The sequence below is a fragment of the Eulemur rufifrons genome, chromosome 21, assembly GCF_041146395.1.
Source record: "Eulemur rufifrons isolate Redbay chromosome 21, OSU_ERuf_1, whole genome shotgun sequence".
Classification (NCBI taxonomy): Eukaryota; Metazoa; Chordata; class Mammalia; order Primates; family Lemuridae; genus Eulemur; species Eulemur rufifrons.
This window is the reverse complement of record NC_091003.1, coordinates 24,733,428-24,750,044: the sequence shown is the minus strand read 5'-3', so window position 1 is coordinate 24,750,044 and position 16,617 is coordinate 24,733,428. Positions and strand designations below refer to the sequence as shown.

Genomic DNA, 16,617 nt, shown 5'->3' with positions numbered 1-16,617 from the left:
CCCCACGACAGGCCAGCACAGGCTGCTACCACTGCACCGCAGCCGGGAGGCGGAACCGTGGGGGCAGGAGGGCCGTCTGCCCCACCCAGCGTCCAGGTCAGGACCCACTGATCAGGGAGGAGAGGTGGACGGCAAACAGCAGAAGGAGCCCCCCAGGAGTCCTCAACCCACGGAGGGCACTGGGTGGCCTGCTCCTACATGTTCCACACACTGGCCCCTCGGCCCACCTCCTGGGGGCCACACAAAGCCCCAGAGAAACAGAGCAGTTGGTTGGCAGAGAGCTGGACCCAGAAGCCATATCCTGGACCACACTCTGCCCTGTGGGCCCGCAGAGACCGACTGTGCTTGTCAGGTGGACACGGCAGAGCGGGGCATCAGCATGAGCAAGGGCCGAGAAGGCACCGGGTGGGCGCAGCAGCGCCGGGGAGGGAGGAGGGTGGCTGGGCTGCCGCCTCTCTGGGCCTTGGTTTCCAGGCCTGCGCAACAGCTGTGGATGCCACCGGGCCCACGTGGCTCCTGCCTTCAGCAGCTCCCTTCACCCCGCCTCTGGGGGGCGGAGCAGCTTCGGGTGCTGACAGCACTTCCCCGCGGGGCCCCCCAAACCCCTGCCTGGCGGAAAGCCTGAGTGAGGCCCTAACCGTGACGCTCTCCTGCCCCTCCTGCTGCAGCCGCTCTGGCCTCTGCTCCAGCTGGGCGGCCTCTGCTTGTCCCCCGGGGAAGGCCCCTGCTCTGCCCCGGCAGGCATCCCCGCAAAGCACCTTAACTGTGGAGGCACCTGGCAGGTGCTGGTGGAACGGAGGAGGGCAGCTCCCCGGCCTCTGCCTTGGCTGTGACACCTCGTTTGGAACATGGGAACAGTGTCGTGCAGGGCTGTTGGAGGATTACGATTATTAAAAGAGCCAACATATGTCCATTCAGGCAGCTTCCCAGAGGCCAGGGATCCTCTCACACAGCCGCCTCCTGTGGCCTGTGCATGACTTTCAGCTACAGAGAAGCACCCACACGGGCCTGCCCGCAGGGCCCTGGCTACACACCATGACACCAGCAGGCTCACACACTGGCAGCCGCAGGGCCTTTCTGGCCGGGGAAGGTTGGGGGTTTCAGGGACCGTGAGTGCCCAGGGCCTGGCTCCGCGTGCCGGCCAAGGCTGGCACCGCAGACCAGAGCAGCCCCTGCCGCAGTGAGCTGCCCCCTTGCTGCTGCTGCTCAACCCACCAGGTCCGTGCACACGAGGCCCGGACGCCCGAGCTCGTGCTGGTGACTCAGAGGCCAGGGACTGGGCAGGGGCTGACCCCTCCTCAGCGGCTCCTGACAGCTGTTCCCGGCCAGCACCGGGTGGTTTGGCAATCCAGGAACCACCCAGCCTCAAACCCCAAACATCATGCCTCACCTCGAGGGCCCCCAGCCGCCTCCCTCGGAGGGCAGACATGAAAGGCGCCAAGCCCACGCTAAGGGAAACAAAACATGTTTTCCTCTTAATTTAAACAAGAGCTGGAGAGTGGGTCCCACAGGCCCCTTTGTTTACCTCCCCTTGACTCTGGGAAGATTCCACTCCAGTGGGTTTGTTCTAAAATAAGAACTGCTGGAGCCAACCATGTAGGAACAGGCCTGGGGCCAGCACCAGCCTGCCTCGGGTCTGGGGGACACGGACAGAAATGCTGCCCTGAGTCCCAAGAGGTGGCCGGGGCCCTGGGAGCCACCCTGCTTCCCGCTCCTCCAGGCTTCTAGGCCACCGGGGACCCCAGACATTCCAAAGTGTCCAGGTGGGGAGAAAGACAACCAGGCAGGGGAGAGCCATGTCAGGTGACAGAAGGAGCGTGACTGATGCTTGTGCGGTACCTTCAGGCTTATTTTCAGTGTGACCTCATGTGATGCAACAGGCAAGTTATTTATCCCTACTTTACAAATGACAGAACGGAGACTTTGAGGGAAAACAAGCTGCCCGTGGCCACCTGACCGGGAGGAGGAAGAGATGACAAAACATGATGTCACCCTGTTTGCAATCAACGCCTCCCAGTCTCCCAGGATCAATTTATTCTGGACAAGGGTGCCAGGGCCACTCAATTTGAAAGAGTCTTTTCACAACCCGGAGCTGGGACATGACTCTGGATTAGGCAATGGTTTCTTAGCTACGACACCGAAAACACCAGCACAAACTAAAATACAGATAAACTGGACTACATCAAAATAAAAACTTCTGTGCTTCCAAGGACACTGTCAAGAAAGTGAAAAGGCAACCCATAAAATGGGGGAAAAAATCTGCAAATTAATATATCTGATAAGGGACTTGTATCTAGAGTGTATAAACCACTCCTATGATGCAATAATTAAAAAAAAAAAACATAATCCAATTAAGAAACAGGTAAAGCACTTGAATAACTATTTCTGCAAAGAAGATACACAAATGGCCAAAACTAAAAGATGCTCAGTATTATTAGTCATTTGATGAAATCCAAATCAAACCCACCATACTTCACACCCGCCGGGACGGGTATGATCAAAGGTAACAGCAAATGCTGGCAAGGTCTAGGGGAACTGGAAACCAACTGGAATCACTGCCAGGGGGATGGTGCAGCCACTTTGAAACACAGTCTGGCAGTTATTCAAAATGCAAAACACACGTTGTCACATGACTCAGCAATTCCACTCCTAGCTACACGCCCAAGGGACTTGAAAACAGGTGTTCAGACAAAACTCTGTACACGAATGTTCTCAGCAGCATCACTCACAACAGCCGAAAAGCAGCAGCAGCCCACAAGTCAATCAACGGATGAACAGATAAATAAAATGTAGTCTATTCATAGAATGGAGTATCATTCAGCCATAAAAAGATGAAGTTCTGATACAATATGCTACGGCACGGATGACCCTTGAAACCACTATGCTACGAAGCCAGCCCTAAGAGACCGCATGCTATTAGACGGTTCCATTTCTATTAAGCACCCAGAACAAGCAAATCTACAGACAGAAAGCGGATTAGTGGTTGTCCAGGGCTGGGAGACTTGGGGGAACGGGAGGGACTGCTGAGGGGGTGGAGCTTCCTTTTGGGGTGATGAAAACTTCCTAAAATCGGTGGTAGTAACGGTTACACGACTCTGTGAATATACTAAAAACCATTGCACTGTACACTTTAAATGCGTCACCTGTATGGCATAGCAATTATATCTCTACAAAGTTGTTACAAAAACAAATAAAACCTGACATCAGGCCTGGGCTGGTGGGCAGAGCTTTAGGAGTAACCTCCGAGGCTCACACTCAACCAGTCCAAAGTGTCCCTTGCGTCCCCCAACCTAATTCCTGATGCCATGCCATCAGAGTCACACTGCTTCTCTGTCCGTCACTCAGGCCCAGCCACCAAGCACCATGACCCGTTCACTTTCAGCCTCACCCAGCACACGCAGGGCCGCTGGTGTGCACAGCCCCGGGAGCCGTGTGGAAGCCGCAGGGCCTTCCTTCTCTGTCCCCAGCCTCCTCTCTGTCCTTCCCCGCACTGCCCCCTGGCCAGCACCCTGCCCGGCCATCCTCACCCTGGGTCTCCGCCCCCGGGGCCCTTCCTCATGCCTGCGGCCTCTGGTGCTTTCTGTGGTTACGGTTTGTCAGTGGCCACCCACAGTGTCTGTCCCCGCTGCCAGACAGTCTGCTGTCTCCTCTGGTCCCCAGCCCGGGACACGGCTGGCCTGGAGGAGGTGCCAGTACCTTTGCACCTCTCCTCAGAGGCTCTGCCCAGCCTCCTCCCTCAGCCGAGCCCTGTCCCTCTGCTGTCCCGGCCCCTCTGTCCCCATTCCACTGGCTCCAGCATGTCTGTGTTGCTCTGACCCAGCCCTGTCTTGCAGGAGCCTGAGGCCCCTGACCAGTCTGTCACACGCTCTGTCCCCCTCATGCTTCCAGCCTCCCGCCCGTCCCACTGCCAAAGGGAGCGGCCAGCTCTCTGCCCGGGTCCCCCTGACTTGTGGGCGGTGTGGCCTCACTCATGCATGTCCTGTGACCAGCCATGACCCATCACCGAGCCAGGTGCCGGGCGGGGGTGGGGCGATGCCAAGACTAGCTCTTGGGAACTCAGAGTGCTTCCAACGTGGGCTGAAGGAGGCCCAGAGTTTAAAACCCGCTTTAAGTAGTCACGTGACTCGGCAGGCACAGAGCCTGTGGCTCTCTGTGGGAGGCACAGAGACCAGGCCGGGGCTCCTGGTCCAGCTCTCCATGGGCTGAGAGTCGCCCTGGCCCTGAGGACTCAGCAGCCCATCTCCCTCCCAGGCAGGGCCTGCAGCACAGGCAAGGGCTGACGGTGGCGTCTCCCTGGGGAAGAGGTAAAAGAGGCCCCTCCTCCTAAGCTCCTGTGGAGTGGGATGGCGCAGTGGGGGGAATGCGGGTCAGAGTTCGGGACACAAGTCCCAGCACCTTGCCTTGCCGCAGTTCTGTCCCCTGACAGCGAAGGTCCCCGTCCTGTCCTTGCCAGCTCTCTCCCAGTGTGGGAAGCATCCTGGCCACCCAGACCAGACAGGGCACACAGAAGAGGTCGGCCGTGAAGACACAGCAGCCCTCCCGATGCCAGGACATGCCTGCGACACCCCCCAGGTCCCCCTGCAGGCCGCCCCTCCCTCCTGGCTGGCCCTGGCTGTTGTACTGGGGATGTGAGCTCACCCTGGTCCCCAGCGGGTGGCCTAGCCTTTAATCCTAAGGATTTGAAACCTGCACACTCAGCACTAGGGACGGCGGCAGGGTGGGGGTCTGTGATGCCCCCAACCCATACAACTGGAATTCATTACGTGGTCGCTGACATCAAGGAGGCACCGCCTGTAAGTCCCCGCCTGCCACCACCAGGGGCTCCCAGGCGGCCTGCGCTGGAGCCACACCACAAACTGCAGACACTTGGAGCTCAGCAAGGAATTTAGGCTGATGGCTCAGGTCACCTGGGGGTCAGAGCAGGAGGGATGCCGCTGCCGTACTGGCAGCAGAGAGAAAGGCCAGGGGACCCTTCCAGAGGCTCTGGGGCTTCAGTTCCTGAGCCCTGACTGTGATACTGGCGGCTGCCACCAGCCTAGGTGAAGGTCAACAACCTCAGCGTCCAGGTGCCGGAGCAGCAAGTCCGCCGCCCGCACCTGCGCGTCCAGAATGAGGGCTCTGGTTCCACTGGTGTCTGGGGAAGAGGTGCTCAGCGTCAACGTCATTCCCAGCACCTGCGCAATGTCACTGTCTCCCAAGACCTGAGCCAACTCTGGGGAGCGAGGCCTCCCTAGACTGGCTTTTTGGCCTTGGCTCCACGCAAGGTGAGCGGACGCCAGGGCTGCATGGGCAGGCAACCCCCAGGAACAGCGAGGCAGCGCCAGACACCAGCTCCCCAGCAGGCCCTCGGGCCGAGGGGCTCAGCTGCTTCCCAGGCCCCGGGCCGTGCACCCTGTGGTCGTGCCCTCATTCCTTCGCTCTTGCTCAGATTTACAGGAAACCGTAGAAAGCTGTCTCTTGGGATGTCTGGGAAAACAAGCTGAGACACAAACCTACTAACGAGCTTCATTAATCGTCATGTCTTTGCGGAAAGACCATCGTATTTGTTCCATGTGGAGCATTTTAAGCTGTTGTCCCTGAGTGATGAGTGCGAATGCAGATGGTGACAGACTGCTGAGCTCAACAAACCCTGACATCCTGTTTTGATGCAGGGACACTGGCGGCACCCCCGCCCCGCACACCAGCCCTGCACAGGACGGTCAGAAACCACGGATTCCAGCCCTGCAGGACGCCGAGGCGGCCTCCCTCCCACTTAACTCTCCTACTTGCTCCTGCCCGCTGCTGGAACAGGAAGGCCGCCCCGGGCCACTCCCAGCCCCAGTGCAGAAGACACTGGACCTTCTTGGCCAGCCTGAATGCTGCAGGCAGGGATCGGGGTGACCTGTCTGTCATCCACGGCGCCCAGGCTGGGCTCCAGCCCCGCATGGTACTCGCCACACGCTCTCTGGCTGAAGGCAGAGATGCTACAGGGAGAAGGCGCTGCCGGGGACTCTCTGAGTCTCAAGAGCCGGAGAGGGTCCTTGTTTAAGACAGAATTCAAGTCCAGTGGATGAAGAACCCTGGGCAAGGGGCGGCCCTGACAGAACAGTCTGGGCCAATGTGCAGAGAGACGAGGGGCAGGACGGCTGCGTGGAGCACGAGGGGCCCAGAGGTGCGCCTGGCGGGGGCTTGGGACCCGGGGCTCCAAGGAGCTAAGGACTTCAGGCTCACACTGACTGACGAGGCTCCAGGTCTCGTGTGCAATCCTACCTGAAGGCGTAGGTCTTCTGATGCCAGCTCAGCTGTCCCCGGATGCTGTATGCGATGGTGGTGACAAACTCCCCGCCCAGCCCCAGCTCTGAGCACAGCTTCAGGGCAAACTTCTCCGGCGAGTTCTCCTTCTCCGACATGTCCCACTCAAACTGGTCCACCAGGGATATGTTCCCCACGTGGATGTTCAGCTGGGGCAGGAACCAAGGGACACGAGTTAGAGCCGCTGGGACAGCCCAGGGAGGCCTCGGAAGGTGGGGACAGCCCCCTCCGGAGCTGCCAGGCCTGGCGTGGGCCCTGCCCATGACTTACTAGCTGAGAACCCAGCCGGCCCTCGTCCCTCCCGTTCCCCATCCACACACTGGGCTGATCCCACGACCCCTGCGGTGGCCACGAGAGACGCTGGCTCAGAGCCAGCACGGTCTCCCTCTCGAGGCCGATGCGGCCCCGGGAACTCCCACACCTTCATGCCGTCCCCTTGCTCCCCACGCAGCCAGACCCCTCCTGCCACGGTCTTTACCTGACTGCGCTGGCCAGGGCTCAGCTCAAGTGGCACTTCCTCAGAGACTGTCCCCAAGCCCTGTCCTAAGCCAACGTCTGTTTCTTCACAGAGCTTGTCCCTTTTGGACATCAACTGGCCAAGTGTGTCCACAGACACCCCCCCCCACCCTGGACCAACCCGCAGGCTCGCCATGGAGGGGACAGTGAGCTGGGCCGGCTCCTCCCACGCTCCCCAGCGGGCACCCCGCTGGCCGTGACTAGCAGGCAGAGGGCTCAGGCCCTGGAGTGCAGTCAGGCGGTTTTCCCAAGGGGACACCCGGAAAACTAGCACCCAGACCCAGACAACACAGCCTGCGTCCTGGGAGCTCCCACCTACGCCCACCCCCGGGGTCACCATACTGACTTCTTGCCCCCAGATTAGCTGTGGCTGTCCTGACACTGGATGTCACCAAATCACACGGGATGGACCCTGCAGGGCCTGGCGCCGTTCCCTCCACATCGTGTCTGCCAGACTCCCGCCGCTGCGGTGCGGGGCTGGGACTGTCCCTCACTGCCGCGTGGTGCTCCTCGGGGCCAGCGGGTCACAGTGGCCCTGCCCATTCACAACTCCGTCCCTCGGTGCTTACGACAAGGACCGGGGGGCAGGCCAGCAGACGCCTGGTGAGCTGGCAACGCCTCGGAGCCCAGCCCGCCCGGGGACTTCTGCCTCCTTCAGAGCAATGAGGGACCCCCAGTCCCTGACCACGTTCATGAAGCCCTAAGCCCTGCACACCACCTTGCGCTCACTAGAAAGTTCTTCCCCTCAGCTGGGCAGGACCAGCTTCCTCTTGGCACCTGGTCTCAGTTAAGGTGTCGGCTCCCGAGACCTCCCTCCTCGCCCGCTGCTTCCTCCACGGCACTCAGGGCTGTCTGACATGGTCCCGGTCAGCTGTCCGCCTGTTTTCTCTGTCGTTCCTGACAACCAGGAACCCTCGTGTCAGGCTTCAAGGCACCCTCGCGAGGGAGGAAGCTGAGGGCAGGCAGAGCACAGGGCCGAGCCCCGTGTCCTCTCCTGTCTCCACGTGCGCCCACGCTGACGCAGGGCTGCGGATCAGAATCGAAGAACTGTCCCTTCCCAACTGGAATCAAACACGGAGCCAGCCACCTCGGCACTGGGCCCAGGAAGAACTGCAGCAGCATGGAGACGCCAAACAGGACCCCAGAGGACCACAGGCACGTGGCCCACACCTGTGAGCCATCCCTGCCCTGGGCTCACCGATGGTGGCTCCTGCCCCCTGCCATTTGGTCAGTAATGCGTTCATTTATTCCAACGTGCAGACGGCGTGCCTCGCAAGGAGAGGCACAGGGGAGATGAACATTCCAAAAGCTGCCCAAGCCTGGCATGCTGGCACCTACAGACTCAGCCACTTGGGAGGCTGAGGTGGGAGGATGGCTTAAGCCCAGGAGTTTGAGACCAGACCAGCCTAGCAACATAGCGAGACCCTTTCTCTCTCTAAAAAAAAAAAAAGTGAGCTTGCGGTGTCAGGCAGCACAGAGTGCCAGGGAGGGACCTGAGGGAGGCGCAGAAAGGCAGGGCTGGCCTCAGTAGTCAGGAGGCCAGGCCCAGGAAGGCCTTCCAGGGAAGGCGGCCTTTGGGAAGAACCGAGTGTGCCAGAGCGCTCCCTGGGGGAAAGGGTCCTGGCAGGGGACACAGCAACGCAAAGGCCTGAGGAGGTGAGGCCTGTCACCTGGGTCTGCCCAGTGAGGGGACAAGGGAAGGGTATGAAGGTGGCCAGGGGCCGGAGCAAAGGCCAGGCAGGACCTGAGGCTGTTGGAGGGGTTCGGCTTCCACAGGGCTCTGGGAAGCTTCTGGAGTGTTTTGAGCAGAAGAGAAGCACTCTGGCTCCATGCTGAACCTCTGCGGGAGGGAGCTGTCTGGTGGGTGGTGGCGTCGGGAGCGTGGTGAGGAGCGCTGGGCTCCGGGTGGACGCAGAGGCGAGGCAGGGCCAGGACACCCAGGCAGGCACACGGAAGGGGGCCAGGCTTCTGCCCGTCTTCCCAGCCTCGACTCACACCTGTCCACACCCCTGTGTGCTCCCCAGACAGGGCCCGGCCAGCACTGCTGGAACCTTGGCCCTGGTAAACGCAGCCAGGCCTGGGCTCTGGTCCCAGCATTGCCAAGAACACCTGTGAGAGGTCCCCCAACCTGAGGCTCTGCGTTCTGAGAAGACACCCTCAGGTGCCATCGCTCCAAAGATTCCTGTCTTCCCTCTGCCACGTCCCAGGATCAGGACAAAGGGCGTCCTCACAGAAACGCCCAGCTCTGCTTCTGAGCCCCAGTTACAAACGGGAACCTTGGGCAGGACCTTCAGCTCCTCACGTGCAAGATGGGACGCCGTCCCTGAGGTCAGTGCCAACAAGGACACTGCACTGATGGACACGGCACAGGCCTCCCTGGGCCAGCTGTGTCCGCCCTGTGGCACTGATCTGACCTCAGGGGGCAGGGCAGGAAACCCAACCAGGGGATGCCCTCCCACCAGCCTCCCAGCCGACACCATCCCGTGGATGGGGACTACAGATAAGTCCGAGGGTCACTGGGAAGGCCTCTGCCCCAGGAGGATTTCCAGCTGCCGGACTGCTTTCTGAATGGCTGCCCAACCGCCCCGCCAAGATAACAACAACAACAAAAACTCGTGCTCAATTCTGAGAAAAATGTCAAGGAAGCCAGCTGGTCAGACTCATGAGGACACGGCATGCGGCTGACCCCAGACATCTGAAAGCACGTGGTCGGGTGGGTTAACCCACATCCTCACCACGGTTACAGGACAAAGGTGGGCACAGAGCGGAGCCCTCACGGCTGCACTGGGGATGCCTGCCAGGCACCCGCTACCACACCCACCCACCCGCCCCGTTTCTCCCCCACGATAGCCCCTCCTTTCTCAACTGTGCCTTTTTTCTGCTAGCTGGCCATAATGAGAAACTGAGACAGGTTAAGGGAAACAAATTCATATGCTTCTCAAAATAAAGGTATTAACAAGTAGGGAGACTGAATGAGTAATCAAAAACCTCCTGACAAAGAAAAGCCCCAGACCTGACAGTTTCACTGGTGAATTCTACCAAACATTTAAATAAGACCTAACACCAATCCTTCTCAAACTCTTCCAAAAATGTGAAGAGGAAGCAACACTCATTTCCGGCCAGGCGCGGTGGCTCACGCCTGTAATCCTAGCACTCTGGGAGGCCGAGGCAGGAGGATCGCTCAAGGTCAGGAGTTCAAGACCAGCCTGAGCAAGAGCGAGACCCTGTCTCTACTAAAAATAGAAAGAAATTAGCTGAACAACTAAAAATATACAGAAAAAATTATTTTTAAAAATTAAAAAATAAAAATAAAAAATAAAACTCATTTCCCTGAAATCAAAGTCAAAGCTACTACAAGAAAGGAAAACTACAGTCTAATACTTATGAATGTTGATGCAAAAATCCTCACTAAATACTAGCAAACTGAATTCAGCAGCATATGAAAAGGATTATATATACCACGACCAAGTGGGATTTATTCCTGCAATGCAAGGATGGTTCAACATATAAAAATCCATCAATGTAATACATTTACAAAATGAAAGGGGAAAACTACGTGATCGTCTCAGTTGATACAGAAAAGCATTAGACAAAATTCAGCATCCTTTCAAGATAAAACTACTCAACAAACCAAGAACAGAAGGAAACTACCCCAACCTAATAAAAGCCATAAATGAAAAACCCACAGCTAACACCAGATTTAGTGGTGAAAGACTGAAAGCTTTTCCTCTGAGATAGGAACTAGACAAAGATGCAACACAGTATTAGAAGTTCTAGCCAGTACAATTACATAAGAAAAAGGAACAAAAGGCATCAAATTGGAAATGAAAAGGTAAAGTTATCTCTGTTTAGAGAAGATATGATCTTATTTGTTGAAATTCTTAAAAATGACACAAAAACCTGTTAGAACTAACAAGTGAATTCAGCAAAGTAGCAGGATACAAAGTCAACACACAAAAATCAGTTGCATTTCTATTAATATACTCTAACACTGAAAAGTTTGAAAAGGAAATAAAACAATTCCATTTAAAATAGCATCAAAAAGAATAAAATACATAGAAATTAACTTAACCAAGGAAAATAAAAGACTTATACAACAAAAACTACAAAACACTGCTGAAAGAAATTAAAGACACAAAATGTTCATGGATTAGAAGACAGTAATGTTAAGATATCAATACTAACAAAAGTCATCTACAGATTCAATGCAATCACTATCAAAAATCTCAATAATGCTTTTTGCAGAAAGACAAAAATCCATTCTAAAATCAATATGGAATTTCAAGGAAACCCAAATAGCCAAAACAATCTTGAAAAAAGAAAGGAACAAAGTTGAGTCTCACACTTCCTGATTTCAAAACTTACTGCAAAGCGACAGTACTCATAACAGTATGGTACCGGCATAAAGACAGACACATAAACCAGTGGAACAAATAGCCCAGAAACAAACCCTAACCCCCCTGGTCAAACGATTTTTGACAAGGGGACCAAGACCATTCTCTGGAGGAAAGGACAGTCTTTCAACAAATAGTGTTGGGAAAGCTGGACGTCCACATGCAGAAGCATGAGTGGGATACCTAACACCACATGCAAAAATTAACTCAGTGGATGAAAGACATAATGTAAGAGCTAAAACTATAAAACTCTTAGAAGAAAACACAGGAGAAAAGCTTCAGGACATTGGATTTGGCAATGGTTCTTGGATATGACACCAAAAGCATAGGCAACGAATTAAAAAATAGACAAATTGGACACCATCAAAATTAAACATTTTTGTACATCAAAGGGTATCATAAACAGAGTAAAAAGGCAACCCATGGAACAGGAGAAAACATTTGCAAATCACATGTCTGATAAGGGATCATATCCATAACAGTGTGCTGGTAAAACTCAACAACAAAACACAAAAATAAAACTGATTCAAAAACAGGCAAAGGATTTGAATAGACATTTCTCCACAGAAAATATACAAATGGCCAATAAGACAACAGGTACCTGAAAAGATCCTCAACATCACTAATTAATTAGGGAAATGCAAATCACAATCACAATGGGATACTACTTCACGCCCAATAGGATAGCTATTATCAAAAAACAGAAAATAACAAATGCAGGCGAGGATGTGGAAAAATTGGAACCCACGTGTATGGCTGATGGGAATTTAAAACGGTGCAGCTACTGAGAAAAACAGTGTGTCGGTTCTTGAAAATAGTAAAAATAGAAATACCCCATGATCCAGCAACTCTGCTTCTGGGTATATACCCATAATAATTGAAAGCAGTGAAATGCACGGATATTTGCATACTCATTTTCATAGAAGCACTATTCACAATAGCCAAAATGTGGAAGCAAACCCAAGTGTGCATTGATGGATGAACAAATAAACAAAATGTGGCTCATCCATACAATGGAATACATGCGGCCTTAAAAAGGAAGGACATTCTGACACCTGCTACAACATGGATGAGGACATTATGCTAAATGAAATAAGCCCGTCACGAAAGGACAAACGCTGCATGATTCCACTTACACGAGGTACCTAGAGTCATCAAAGTCACAGAGACAGGACACAGGTTGTTGTCAGGGGCTGGGAGAGGGGAGGATGGTGACTTAGTGTTTAGCGGGTACAGTTTCAGTTTTACATAATAATAAAATTTCAGGTGATGGGTGGGGTGACGGTTGCCTGGTAACAGGAACGCACTTAATGCCACTGAACTGTACACTTGAAAATGGTTAAAAACGTCAATTTTATGTTATGAATATTTTGCCATAATTTTTAAAACTTAAGAAAAGAGAAAGTATTTAGTTGTTTTCTACTTGGGAAAGGCTGCAGGAGATTCCCCACCTTTATTTCCTAGAATCTTTCTAAAGAGCCCGGGGAGAACCAGCGGGAGCGCTGCGGGACGAAACGGGCCAAGGCCACGTCTGGCGCACGGGGCAGGGGCTGCCCTCGGTCCCAGCAGGCATCCTCCCGAGGTTCCTCCACCCCAGATACTATTTTCAGGAACCTTTTGTAACTTGGCTCTTACTTTTATACACAAATGTGTTTCTAAAATTGAAGCCAAATGCCCAGAATCAGATCAAACAAAATCACTGACATTTTAAGATCATCACATGTGTCAGTCGCACCTACTTTTCCTCCCATCTATCTTCCTGTGTTCAAAGCTCCCTGGCCCAGGACACACAGCCCGGCGCAGAGCAGCCGGGAGCAGCGAGGGTTGTGCCGGCAGGCTCCGCAGGGGTCAGGCCTGGGCCCGAATGCCAGCTCTCCACTTCTCAGCTGGCCGATGAGGAGCAGGTGACCCCGGCCCTCCCCAGCCTACCTCTTCCTGTGTATCACGGCGGTAAAGCAGCACCTTACCAGGTAATGCACCAGCTCGGGACACGCTCAGCCCGGCCTGGCGCGGCCCACAGGCAAAGCGAGGTGCTGCCCACCTTGCCGTGGGCTTCCCCCCTCTGCCCATCCGCTGCCTTCACCTCTGGGCTCTGCTTAGTGTCCTGCAGTGCCACCACGGCACCTCCTGAGCGCCGGCCCACGCCCCTCCTGGGAGGGTGGAGGCAGAGCCAAGTACTGCCTGAAAGATGACTTTCCAGATGGCACGAAACCCAGAGACAGATTTCTGCTGGGGCTGGGGTGTACCCCCAGGGCCCCACGACTCACCCCCCCCCCACCAGGAAGGCCCAGTGCAGGGTGAGCATCCCCCACCTTGATGATGACGCGCTGGTCCGACTGGTCCTCCAGGATGCTGTCTGTGGGGTAGGACTCGATTTGCTGTCTGATGGCCGAGGCGATGGCTGGCACGAATGTCAGCGGGTTCAAATCCAGGTCGTCACAGAGGATTTCCGAAAACATCTCAGGGGTCATCAGCTTCTCTGAAATCAGGAGACAGAGGGGACCCAACAGGCTGCAAGGCCTAATGTCACTGTGATCAGGCCTGACCCGGCCTCCCCTGCCCCTTCCTCCTCTGCTAAACCTCCCTAGATGCAGGGGACGACTAGGGCCCGAAGGTGGCCCTCCCAGACACCGGGCGTGGGAGGAGGAAACACATGAAGAGTGGCCCCTGGATCCTCATCCTGAAAACACCTCCTCCTCCGTGCCCCTGGGTGGTCAAGGCCCTAAGTGCTCCCCCATTCCGGGCTCTCTGTGTGCCACTCACAGCTGGGTGGGAGAACGGATTACCCCAAGCAGTGAGGTGCCCGGGGCAGGGGAAGCAAAGGCCCTTTGGAGTTCATGTGCCATCTCCACTCTCCTCCCCTCTGTGCTGGGCTGGTGGCACCTGGGATGCCACAGAGACCAGCCCTACCCCAGAGACTCCTGCAGCAGCACCTCAACAAGGTGACAAGTGTGGAGGTCCCTACAGACCCCAGATCCTGGAAATGTAACCATACCAGGCCTGAGCTCACAGGGGACCCTCTGCGACCAGCCAGACCTCAGCAGGGTCCCACTCAGTCAAATGTTCTCTCCCTGCTCTGCACGGCTCTTGTAACCCAAACCTCACTGCCAAGACACCTCGCTGGGACAGACAAGGCAAAGCCAGGAAAGATTCCCAGAGCAGTCAGCAAGATTCCACCAGGTGAGGCCCACGGTTTCCTCCTCCCAGCACGGGGGCGCCCAGCCGCCCAGCAACAGCTCACTCAGCAAGGCAAGTGTTTTATTTTGGAGACTGCAGCAGTGCTCAGGCTAAGCACCCTGTGAGTACATTGCCTAGAGCTGCTGTCCCCAAGCCCCAGGCCACAGCACGCCAGGAACCAGGCAGCACAGCAAGAGGTAGGCATCACCGGTCCCTGGTGTCAAAAAGGTTGGGGACCACTGGCCTAGAGTACTTTTTTAATTCAACTTTTTTTCTTTTTAATTTTTTTTTTTAGTCTGTTTTTGTTTTTTGTTTTTTTTGAAAGAGTCCCACTCTGTCACCTGGGCTAGAGTGCCGTGGCGTCAGCCTAGCTCACAGCAACCTCAAACTCCTGGGCTCAAGTGATCCTCCTGCCTCAGCCGCCCGAGTAGCGGGGACTACAGGCATGTGCCACCATGCCCGGCTAATTTTTTCTACTTTTAGTAGCGATGGGTCTCGCTCTCGGCTCAAGCGATCCCTCCGCCTCGGCCTCCCAGAGCGCCAGGATTACAGGCGACAGCCACTGCGCCCGGCCTAATTCAACTTTTTCCTTTGGGATAATTGTAGATTCATGTGCAGTTGTAAGAAACAACAGAGAGATTCCAGGCACAGTGTGCCAAGTCTCCCCGAGTGGCAACACTTTACAAAACAAGATCATAATCTCACAATCAAGGTCCCAAAGTCAAGACACAGGACACGCCTGTCACCACCAGGACCCTCCGCCGCCTTTCCACGGCCACACGCACTTCCCTCCCCCTCCCATCCCTCCTCCACCCTGGCACCTGCTCACCATCTCCATGTCTGCAATCTTCTCCTTTCAGTAACGTTACGTACATGGAACCATATAGCATGTAACTGTTTGGGATCAGCTTTTTTCACTCAGCAAAAGTCTCCAGAGATTCATTCAGGTTGTTAACAAGACTTCCTTTTTATCGCCAAGTGGCATTCCATGGTGTGGAGTGGGCTGTTTCACCATTCACCCTCTGAAGGACATCCAGGCCATTTCCAGTTTCTGGCTTCTATGAATACAGCTGCTATGAACATCCGTGTGTAGGCTTTTGTGTAAACATGTCATTTCTCTGGGACAAGTGCCCAGGAGTGCAACTGGCTTGTATGGTAGCTGCATGTTCAGTTTCAAAAAGAAACTGCCACACTGTTTTCCAGGGTGGCTGAACCAGCCATGAGTGACCCGGTCCCTCCACATCCTCACTGCTTTTTACAGGTGTGGAATGACAGTGTGGCTTTAATTTGCATTTCCCTAGTAGCTAATGATGGGGAACACCTTTTCAATGTTTATCTGCCATCTGTGTGTCTTCAGTGAAATATCCCTTCATGTCTTTTGCCCACATTTTATTGGGACTGTTTGCTCTTTACTGTTGAGTTTTTAAAGTTCTTTATATAGTCTAGAGCCTAGTCTTTTACTGGATATGTGGTTTGCAAATATTTTCTCTCACTCTGCTGCTTGTCTTTTCACTGTTTTAACAGTGTCTGTTGCTGAGCAACGTTGTTAACATTGATGAAGTCCAATTTTTTAGTATTTGCTATAGTGGATTGTGCTTTTGGTGTTCAAGAACTCTTTGTCTAGCCCTAGATCCCTAAGATTTTCTCCTTTTTTCCCCAAAAGTTTTATAGTTTTTTGTTTCTTTTTTGTTGGAGACAGAGTCTTGCTGTGTCACCCAGGCTAGAGTGCAGTGGCGTCATCATACCTCACGCAACCTTGAACTCTTGGGCTCAACCAATCCTCCTGCCTCAGCCCCCTAAGTAACTGGGACTACAGGTGTATACCACTGTGCCTGGCTAATTTTTTCTATTTTTAGCAGAGATGGGGTCTCGCTCTTGCTCAGGCTGGTCTCCAACTTCCGGCCTCAAGCAATCCTCCCGCTTCAGCCTCCCAAAGTGCTAGGATTATAGGCGTGAGCCACCATGCCCACCCTATAGTTCCATGTTTTACATTTAATCTATGACACATTTTGAGTTAATTTTTAGGTCAAGGTTCATTTATTTGCCTATGGATGTCTAATTGCTCCAGCACCATTTTGTTCAGAGAGCTATCTTTCCTCCACTGACTTGAGTTTGCACCTTTGCAAAAAAAATCAGGAGGGCACGTTTGTGTGGGTCTGTTTCTGGATTTTCAGTTCTGTTCCATCAAGGTATGTGTTTGTCACTTCATAAATACCAGTCTTGATTATTGTAGCTATAT

General features: G+C 54.2%; 1 protein-coding gene across 2 annotated transcripts in view; it reads right to left on the bottom strand.

The window, feature by feature from the left end:
* Positions 1-16,617, bottom strand: part of SMARCB1 (SWI/SNF related BAF chromatin remodeling complex subunit B1) — a 37,438-nt gene that overhangs the window by 1,076 nt on the left and 19,745 nt on the right. For both annotated transcript variants that reach the window (XM_069497597.1, XM_069497598.1), the window contains exons 6-7: positions 13,514-13,680; positions 6,250-6,440 (exon numbers count right to left, since the gene is read on the bottom strand). In XM_069497597.1, coding sequence (XP_069353698.1) covers positions 6,250-6,440; positions 13,514-13,680 — 358 coding nt within the window. The remainder of the gene's footprint in view (positions 1-6,249; positions 6,441-13,513; positions 13,681-16,617) is intronic.